The sequence below is a fragment of the Elephas maximus genome, chromosome 1 (assembly GCF_024166365.1).
Source record: "Elephas maximus indicus isolate mEleMax1 chromosome 1, mEleMax1 primary haplotype, whole genome shotgun sequence".
Taxonomy (NCBI): domain Eukaryota; kingdom Metazoa; phylum Chordata; class Mammalia; order Proboscidea; family Elephantidae; genus Elephas; species Elephas maximus.
The window spans coordinates 70,722,511-70,733,472 of NC_064819.1; the positions used below are offsets into that span (position 1 = coordinate 70,722,511).

The 10,962-nt window shown below is 41.9% G+C and overlaps 1 protein-coding gene and 1 long non-coding RNA gene across 3 annotated transcripts in view; one reads left to right on the plus strand and one right to left on the minus strand.

Moving 5' to 3' along the window:
* LOC126076420 (uncharacterized) overlaps positions 1–10,962 on the minus strand; it is a 138,561-nt gene that overhangs the window by 118,218 nt on the left and 9,381 nt on the right. The window lies entirely within an intron of this gene.
* LOC126076386 (small nuclear ribonucleoprotein G-like) lies at positions 2,557–2,745 on the plus strand. Its single transcript, XM_049884923.1, has one exon. The coding sequence runs from the start codon at positions 2,557–2,559 to the stop codon at positions 2,743–2,745; it is 189 nt and encodes a 62-aa protein (XP_049740880.1).

Genomic DNA, 10,962 nt, shown 5'->3' on the forward strand with positions numbered 1-10,962 from the left:
ACCGAGTTCAAGTTCAGGGCCTGTGAAATCAGAGGACACTAGTCTAGATAGGATTATCGATCCAAATTTATTATTTCTGACAAGCCAAGTCAACAGTACTGTTTCCAACTTGTGCAAATCAAATTGCTCTTCAGGTTTGCTGCTTCCTGATAGAAGAAACATTCCCGCAAATTCTCTTTCTCCATCATGCTCTCGGTGGTCATATCAGCATCATAATAGTGACACATAACTCTCCTGTAGTGCTTTTATTGCATCAGGCTTGAGTGGACCTTGGGCAAAAGATGACTAATGACACCCCCTCCTCCTTCAGTGTGGCACAAATGAATCAGACACCACACCAGGAAGCAGGGGAAATAGAACTAGACTATGAATCAGGAGACGTGGGTCTTGGTTAAAGTTTTGTCTGTAGCTAGTGATGAAATCACGCAAAAGCCACTTAACCTCTCTAAGCATGAATTATTACCACCTCTTTAAAATGTATCCTTATTAAACTTTAACATTCTCTGACTTTCAACCATTCCTAACAAATCAAATTCAATTGCTATCTATTGTGAAATAGTTTTTACTTTTTATGCCTGGTCTGGATATTTTGGAAAACAAGGTATCTCCCCAGGTATTTAGACACCTCTTGAAAAAATAAAACAAAACACCCAGTGTTATGAATTGAGTTGTGTCCCCAAAAATGTGTATCAACTTGGCTAGGCCATGAATCCCAGTATTGTGTGGTTGTCCACCATTTTGTGATCTGATGTATTTACCCTATGTGTTGTAAACCCTGCCTTCTATGATAACAAGGCAGGATTAGAGGCAGTTATGCTAATAAGGCAGAACTCAATCTACAGGATTAAGTTGTATCTTGAGTCAATCTCTTATGAGATATAAAAAAGAACAGAACAGAGAGGAGAGGGACCTCATACCACCAAGAAAGAAGTGCTGAGAGCAGAGCTCATCCTTTTGGTTATCCCATTAGTCTTGCCAAGTGGTATAAACATGTTAATATTGATATTGATGACATTTATATTTGCCACGAAAAAGAGAGAATTTGGACAACTTTACCCCAGAACTTCTCTTGTCTCATCGCCATTGTGGTTGTTCCCCTGAATGCTCTCAAGCCCTTTACTGATCTATTGTTCTTGTGGTTGTTGTTACTGTTGTTGTTGTTAGGTGCCATCCAGTCAGTTCTAACTCATAGCAACCCTATGTACAACATAACAAAACACTGCCCAGTCCTGCACCATCCTCACAATTGTTATGCTTGAGCCCATTGTTGTACCGACTGTGGCAATCCATTACATTGAGGGTCTTCCTCTTTTCTTGCTGACCCTCTGGAAGAGATCCATATTTGTACCCATTGCAATGAAAAGTGATCCAACAGAACGTGGAAATTATTGAACAATATCACTGACCAACAGATATAAAGAATTATCAACACCTCTTGTGGGATTTAATAGGGATAAAAACTACCCACTAAAAGGCAGATACTTCGGAGTATGGCAGAAAATAGCAGCAATAGTAGTTGTTGTTGTGAGGCACTGTCAAGTCAGTTCCAACTCATAGCAACCCTATATACATGAGCTGCCCCAGAAGGCACTTGAATTGGTTTTAGCTTTTTGAGAAAGAACCAAAAACTCTTGGGTAGATTTGAGAACTATTCTGGTCCTAGATACAAAGCATTTTTACACTGAATTATACCCATATGTTGCTATGCTTTCCCAATACGTGTTTATTTTTACCAGTTTCTGACTCAAGTTATCTTACCCTTGACATTGAAGACCTTTCAGCAGTGACCATAAACCATACCTGAAACCAGGTCTTATATTTAAAACTCTCAATGCTAGTGTTCACACACGCCCCAACATACCCCAGTTCATTCTCACATGACACCAACTGTTTACAAAAGATTTACCCTTCAAGTTTTAGCTATGACTTCAGATAACAACTATTACACAATCGTGCCTCCATGTTCATGAAGAACTTAAAGTTTCAGGAGGCAGCTAGCATCAACATCAAATATTATTTGAGCATGTACCAGGAACAAGAATTAGAAACACTTGAGAAGCTTCAAATCTAATTGGAGGAGATAGGGCATAGCAAAAGAAAGACCCCAGGAGTAAATGCACTAATCCTAAAATGATACGGGTCCATAATGGGCATTCCTTCAGTCCCATCTCTGAATTTCTTCCCCATAGCCACCAGTTTAAAAATCTCACTTATATTTCAAGATTGAAGTCATTGGCCATACATTTCTCAAAGCCTCCTCAGATCCATCTCCTTTCTCTTAAATCAGAAATAATTTCTCAGTTCATTCAACTCCCACAGGAGCTTATGTGTTTATCATCTAGAATGCTTTCACCTTGCACTATAATTATTTACGTCCACGTCTTAATTTCCAGAGCTAGATTAGATTAGAAGTTTCTGAGGGACATAATCTACATATCTATGCATCTCATACATAACCTAGCACAGAACCTTGACCATAATTTAAAAAAAAGTTGCCATCAGGGAGGGAGGCCTCAAATTGTTTCAACACAGCGCTGAACCCTTCAAGTAGGCACAATGAGCAAGGCTCACCTACCTGAGTTGAAAAAATTTATGGACAAGAAGTTATCATTGAAATTAAATGGTAGCAGGCATGTCCAAGGAATATTGTGGGGATATGACCCCTTTATGAACCTTGTCATAGATGAGTGTGTGGAGATGGCAACTAGTAGACAACAGAACAATATTGGAATGGTGGTAATATGAAGAAATGGCGTCATCATGTTAGAAGCCTTGAAACGAGTATAAGTAATGGCTGTGTTCAGCAGAGAGATCCACTGCTTCCATGTATCTGCTCTACAAAGGGCCTTTTACTACGATGTAAAAATCAGGCTGTGTACGTTCTTTATATCAATTTTTTTGTTGTTAAATAAAATTTTTTAAGAGTAAAAAAATAAAGTTGCCATGGAGTCAACTCAGACTCATGATGGCCCCATGTGTGTAAGAGCACAACTGTGCTTCACAGGGATTTTAGGGGCTGATTTTTGGAAGCAGATCACCAGGTCTTTCTTCCCAGGTGCCTCTGGATGGACTGAACCTCCAAACTTTCAGTTAGCGGTAAGTGTGTTAACCTTTTGTACCACTCAGGAACTCTTGGCCATATTAGGCAATTAATAAATATTTGAGGATCTGATCCTGCTCATTTGAAATTTGAAGGAACTGACAACCAGAGAACTTCTTAAATGTCTTGTCCAAGTTCACACCCTCAGGGCTGATGTTCAGTGGAAAAGCTCCAGTCCAGCCTTACAGGTTGCTAGAAGAGCGAAATACACCTGTGTCAGTCTGTAAAAGTATCCGCTGATCCCAAGTGACCCTCTGCTGTCCCAGCTGTGCCATGTCCTCCCTTGGGACCTCTTGGCCTCCCCTCATTTAGCAACTACACATGTGATAACAAGCATAGCAGAGGACTTCCAAGACCCCGCACTAGTGCTGCGGCTGACAACCAGTTATTAAATGTTTTGGATATCACCTCTGGCACACAATAGTTAGTTACAGGGCTAGGACAAGAAACAGACGTCCTACTACTAATTAGTATATGATAAACTGAGTTATATAGAGAGGAATTCACCTATCGAGTTATCAGCAAGTAAAACCAGTTGCCATCGAGTTGGCTCTGACTCAGGGCAACCCCATGTTTATTTGTTTATCTGTCAAGTAACAAGGCTTCTTAACAGAAGTAGAAGCAGAATTCAGCATTAAAGAAGGACTTGCTGAATAAGCAAAGAGTTACAGGAAGGCAGTACAAGTGTGAAAATGAAATTACACAAGGATTGGATCAGTTCTACAGTTGATGTGTTCAAGACCCAGTGTCATATGAAAATGCAGAGCCCCTTCTTCAAAAAGCATTGTTTATTTTGTTTTTCCTTTCTTCCATGACCTCTCTCGTGACCTATCATGGTACTTTTTGTTTGCTATCCTGACCTGGCATGGCACTTTTTGTTTGCTTTTTAATGTTGTGCTTCCTCAGGCATGGAATACTCACAGGGTGGGTGTAGACCCTCACAGGCATCCAGGATCCGCCCTGTGCCTCCACACACAGAACACATGCTCCTAACTCTGGTCCTCCCCAACATCACACGCAGGCCCAGGCAGGGCCCGGGGAGCCAGTGGCCAGGCATCTGCACCGGAAAGCCAGGGAAGCAGCAGGAGCTGGAACCACATGTGAACTGAGGCTCCAAGCCCCCAGTGCACACTCCATTGTTCCATCAGACTTCACTTACAAAACACAAATTCAAAGACAAATCCTTAAGAATTTTAAGATAACAACTTCAGAGCACTAACCCTCAAGAGTGGGGCCAGCTCCTGAGCACAAGGTCCTGTGAGACTACATAGTCACACACCCATGTTGATGGTGCTGAGTGTGTCCAAAAGGCAACAAGCAACAGAGTTAAGGGTGAGTGTAGGGGAGGAGTCGGGGGAGTGGGTGTGGGGAAGATGTAATCAGTGTAGACAGCCATAAGCCATGCCATTCACCACTCAGGATAGTTTCTATGTTCCATTAATTGATTACTTTTGGAGCCCAAACAAAATTAAGCAAAATATGAAGTTTGTCTAACTCTTCAGGATCCTCCTCTCAACTTGCTTCTAAAAACACTATGGAGATGGACTGTTCAGAGATCCTGGGACAGCTATTCAGACTCAGGACCTGTCTTTCCAATCTAGCCTCTTCCTGTTCTCTCTCTCATCCCCAAAATCACCCCCAAGGTCACAAGAAAGAATCTGATTGACTCTTTCACTAGTAACAACAACAACAAAAAAAAGCCATTGCCGTCGAGTCGTTCTGACTCACAGCGACCCTATAGGACAGCGTAGAACTGCCCCATAGAGTTTCCAAGGAGTGCCTGGTGGATTTGAACTGCTGACCTTTTTGGTTAGCAGCCATAGCACTTAACCAGCAACTAAAGCAGCAGCTAATATAGTCCCCTTTCCAAAGAGAGTTGTAAAGAGAAACCATTTCAAATGCTAAAACATTCTCATGTAACAGTGCATTTACGAGATTAGCAAAATTCTGGTGGTGCAATGCTTAAGCGCTCAACTGCTAACTGAAAGGTTGGCAGTTCAAACCCACCCAGTGGCTCCGTGGGATCTACTCCCGTAAAGATTACATCTTAGGAAGCCCTATGGGGCAGTTCTCCTCTGTTACATGAAGTCACCAGGAGTCGACCCCACGTGACAGAGTAACAACAACAACCACCCCTAACAACAAGAAAAACAGTGGAGAAGAGAATTCAGAAAGCAAATGTATTTGAGTGGAGACCATGCCTGGTATTCCCTTCAATCGGCTACTCCTCTGAGCAAGGCTAGGCGCTGCTGCCACTCCTTCCCTCTGCACTCTTCTATCCATACCAAACTGCAAATCAAAAAGTCCCTGCAAAGGGGGAGGCTGGACCTCAGAAGTAACCAAGCAGCATTTTTTCTCAGCCCCTGCATTTCTGAAAATATGAAATTAGATCTTGATCCTTGGGAACCTGCCATCATCATTAAGCATAAAAAAGCAGACAGACATCTGTTCTGTCCGGGAACACAGACAGCATACTAATCACAAGCTACTGTTGGTGTGGAACATTGTGGTCTTGGCTTGTGCAGGGTGCACACCCAGGCAGGCAGCTGCTGACCAGGCTGCGGGCATCTCAGGAGCAATACAGGCCACCACCTGTATGTCCAGCAGTTGAGGCTCTGCTTCTCCTCAGCCAAGTGATCAAACTACATGAAGTTCCTTCTCCATCCCTGTATCATCTTTATCTTACACACCCTGAATGCCAGGTAGAAACCTGGAAACTGAGCCTTCAAGATGGATCTTGTCCTTTTCATTTCCTTTCAGTTCAGTTACCATCGAGTCAACTTCAATTCATAGCAACCCCACATGTGTCAGAGTAGAACTGCTCCATAGGGGTTCTTAGTGGCTGATTTTTTCAGAAATAGATCACCAGGCCTTTCCTCCAGAGTGCCTCTGGGTGGACTCCACCTGCCAATGTTTCAGCTAGCAGCTGAGCGCATTAACCATTTCCACCACCCAGACACTCCTTTCGTTCCTTAGGCCTATCATAATACTCTATTCTTTCTTTATTTTATACAAATCTTAGCCACCTGCCAAGGCCCATCTCAAGATCCACATCATTCATTCGCTAATTTATTCACGTACCAAAAATAAGTATTTATTTGCTACAAAGTAATGTACAAGTTGTTGTGAAGAACACCAAATTAATTGTGGGTAAATCTTTTCTACATGATGCTTACAAGTCTAACAGGGGAAATGAAATATATTATGGATTGAGCTGTGTCTTCCAAAAAGGTATGGTGAAGTCCTTACCTGTAGTATCTGTGAACATAACCTTGTTTGGAAAGGGGGTCTTTGAAGATGTTATCAGTTAACAAGAGGTCACACTGGAGTGGGGAGGGTTCTAATCCCAATTTACTGTGTCTTTACAGAAGAGAAGAAGAAATAGAGGGACACATAGAGTGAAGAAGGCCATGTGACTATGGAGTTATGCTGCAGCTGGGGCTACCAGAAGCTGAGAGAGAGGCAAGAAAGGATCTTCCTCTAGAGCCTTTGGAGCCAGCATGGCCGTGCCAACACCCTGAATTCAGACTTCTTGTCTCCAGAATTTGATACAATACATCTCTGTTGTTATAAGCCAGCCAATTTTTGGTACTTTATCACGGCAGTCCTAGGAAACCAAAACAAAAGACGTACATAAATAATTCCAACACCAGACCAAAAAAAAAAAAAAGTAACAGGTACCATAAGACGGGTAAGACTACTGTAGAGGTTCGAAATAAGGAACAACAAATTCTATTCAAACATATCAAAAAAGGCTTTGTTGAAAAGATGGCAGACATGCTGGGACTTGAAGAATTGGCAGCCCTTGAAGACACAGATAAGGGGAAAGACGCATAGAGAACCACAGAAGTAAACAAAGGAAAAAGGAAAATGCAGGTGTGTATGAAGAGCACCAGACATGTTCCGTGTGGTGAGGAGAAAAACATTAAAAAGGGGAGCTAGGAGATAAAAGGTTAGGAAGGCAAGGTGAGGTCTGATCACAGCATCCCTTCCAGAAAATGTCCTAAGCAACTACAACTCTTTCTGATCCCTCCTCTCCATGACTTTCCATAATGCATCTCTTTGTACCTTGCCCTTTGTGCTCAAGATGGCAGATAGTCAACAAATGTGTCTTGAATAATGAATTGATAAGATATTCACTGTTAAATGTTTCCATCCAATACAACTCAGGGAAATTGTAAAGTATGTTCTTTTATTTTTTTTTTAGGTTTCAGTTTTTTTTTTTTTAATTGTACTTTAGATGAAGGTTTACAGAACAAACTAGTTTCTCATCAAACAGTTAACACACACATTGTTGTAACACTGGTTAACAACCCCATGACATGTCAACACTCTCCCTTCTCAACCCTGGGTTCCCTATTACCAGCCTTCCTGTTCCTTCCTGCCTTCCAGTCCCTGCCCCAGGGCTGGTGTGCCCCTTTAGCCTTGTTTTGTTCCGTGGGCCTTGTATGTTCTAAACCAAAACTCAGTTGCTTCGAAGTGATCATCTTTGTTTCCTAATGTTTGCAAAATTAATAAACAGAAACTATGGTTTCTGCAAGGCAACATAATTGTGGTAATATTTTAAGAGCATCTTAGGATGTGTAAAGAAGTCTCTGGGTGGTACAAATGGTTCAGTGCTGGGCTACTAAGCAAAAGTTTGGAGGTTCAGATTCAACCAAAGGTGCCTCAGAAGAAAAAAAAAAAAGAAGAAGAAAGCCCTGATAATCTGCTTCCAAAAGGTCACAGCCAGGAAAACCCGATAGAGCACAGCTCTACTCTGCACACATAAGGTCGCCATCAGTCGTAATCAACTTGATGGCAACTGGTTTGGGCTGTATAAACCTATCTCACTAGTTCAAATCAATCCAGATTGAGAGAGAACCACAGGCAGATGTGCTGGTACGACTTGGAAGATCTGTGTTGCCCCCAGCCTCCTGGATAGACACGTACACACTGTGCCACCTCACTGGAAACTTTTAGTAGAGAGGTCAGAGACGACACAAGTTTGAAATAGATCTGGTAAAAGTGGAGATGAAGCACATGGAAAATGCATGGGGAAAATAAGACTTGAGACTCCAAGCCAAAAATACCCATAAGCTACATTTTTTTTTTTTACCAAAAGGTTTAGCAAAATAAGAGTAGTAATACCTATAAATTATTGAGTACTTACTATGTACCACACACGGATAATGTTTTATAAACAATATTTCCTCTAATTTTCATAACTGTAGGTATCATTATAATCATTTTACAGAAGAGGAAAATGGCGTATAGAGTGATGAAGCAACTTAATCAAGGTTAAATAGCTAGGAAGTGGCAGAGCCAAGATTTAAACCCAGGTCTGCTCAATTACAAATCCTATTTACACTACATTTCTGAATTAATGGATGAAAGGTTGTTCATGCATTATCAAGGGAGACCAGGACACTCACTGGACACCAACAGGTAGACATCAGGAAGTCAACCATGCCCTCCTGAAGTCTAACTTCTGGTAGCAGTGTGACTCAGAGCTCCCAGGTTTATGTCTGTGTGGTGATTCTTGTGGGCTTTCAAGGATAGGAAAACATACACGGTCAAGTTACAATTTAAAAATAAGTAAATATTCCCCAGATCGACACACTGGATGTGAGAAAAACAAGTCAAAACTCCCAAAAGATGCACTTTTTACACAGACTGGGAAGGGAGAAAGAAATGAGTGGCACCTACAGGCTTAAGTGGTGTTGAAGAGTGCCGGGGCAAGAGTTGTGAACCTGACCAACAACAAAGACACAGTCTTCCGTGTCCTTGGCCCCACCTCGAAGCATTTGTTCAAAGTTTGGTCTGTCCATTGGCTAATAGCAATAGATTTGTTCCCTTGTGTTTTTTCAGCTTTTTCCTGAAACCCATGTGGAGGTAAGGAAATAATGAGCAAAACATCATATTTACCCTGAGTCCTCTGCATGAGGTCCTTGTAGATTCTAGTCCACCTCCCTCCTTTAGTAGTTGTGTGACCTGGGACAAGTAATTGTGGGCCTGTATGGAGCCCTGGTGGCATAGTGGTTAAGCATTTAGCTGTTAACCAAAAAGTCGGCAGTTTGAATCCACCAGCTGCTCCTTGGAAACCCTATGGGGCAGTTCTACTCTGTTCTACAGGGTTCCTATGAGTCGGAACTGACTCGATGGCAATGGATTTGGTTTTTTTGGGTTATCGTGTCTGCAAGCCACTTGTCTGTGCCTCAACCTCCTCACCTGTAAAATAGGGAAAATGACAGTGCCCACCACATAGGGCTGATGTGAAGATTAAATGAGTTAATACAGACCAAACCCAACCAATCCTGTTGCTGTCAATTTTGACTCATAGCAAACTGCCAGCCTTTTGGTTAGCAACTAACTACTGCAGCACCAGGGCTTCAGGTTAATATGCATGTAGTTAATAGATATGTAATGTCCTTAAAACAATAAATGCCTGGCACATAGTGAGCACCATGTAAATTTGAACCACCACGCCATTCCAACTCATGGCAACCCCATATGTGCAGAGTAGAACTGTGCTTCCTAAGGTTTCCAGTGGCTGTGGTCTTTCAGAAGTAGAGTGCCAGGACTTTTTCCAGAGGCACCTCTAGGTGCATTTGAATTACCAGCCTTCTGGTTAGCAGCTTACCTGTTTGCACCACTCAGGGACTCCATATGTAAATATTAGATATCATTATGTGTAGCATAACTGTGCAAATATTAAATATTTTATTAATTATTCTGATTAAATGTCACTTTTCAGTGATTTGCAGAAAGTCTCATGAAGCAGAAGTCATTGTATCTATATATTTCCAGTTGCTCTCCAGTTGACTCCAACTCATGCACCCCGTGAGTGTCAGAGTGTAACTATACTCCATAGGGTTTTCAGTGGCTTTTTTTTTTTTTGGTAGTAGATCACCAGGCCTTTCCTCCGATGCACCTCTGGATGGACTAGAAACTCCTGCCTTTCTGTTAGCAGCCAAATGCTTAACCATTTGCACCACCCAGGAACTTATATATGTATATATATATATTCATACATCATATATGTATACATACATATAAATATATAGATAGATATATACATATATATACCTACACATATTTTCAGAGGCAGTCACAGGTAATTTTCTAGCATGTTCTTGCATTTATGTATTTGTGTGTTTTTCTTGAATGTCATTGTTTAATCTACTATCTTCATCATTCTTCCATCTCACCCATTTCAACTTCCTAACCCAAAAGGAACGAGGCCTGGTGACAAAACAGCAAAGCGCTGGACTGCTCAACAAAAGGTTCAGGGTTCAAACCCACCAGCAACTCCCAGGGAGAAAAGATCTGGCAATTTGTTCCTATAAAAATTACAGCCTAGGAAACATAATAGAGCAGTTCTACTCTGTCCCTTACGGCCTCTATAGATTGGAATCCAGTCGACAGCATACAACAACAACAACTCAAAAGGAGATGTTGGTGGGGTGGAGAGGTGAGAAACTGACACTGCCTAAGGCTGAAGGAGGTGAGAGGATCTTCTCACTTGGGCATCGCTCTGCCAGCTGGTAGAACTTTCTCACCTTGTGTCTCATCAAGAATGGTTAAAAACAGGGGAGAAGCCTCTACATGCCCCAAATGGCATGGGTATGGAAGAAACACACCAGGTCTGTCTACCTCTACAATCATTTTAAAAATACATATACTGAGCTATGACAGACCCTCCGTGGAGCCAACTGTTATCCGCTCAACTACTAACCTAAATAAAGATTGGCGGAACCCACCCAGATCTGCTTCCGTAAAGATTGTAGCCAAGAAAATCCTAGGTAGCAGTTCTACTCCGTAACACATGGGGTCGCCATGAGTTGGAATCCACGACAACGGGTTTGGTTTTGGTTTTGCAC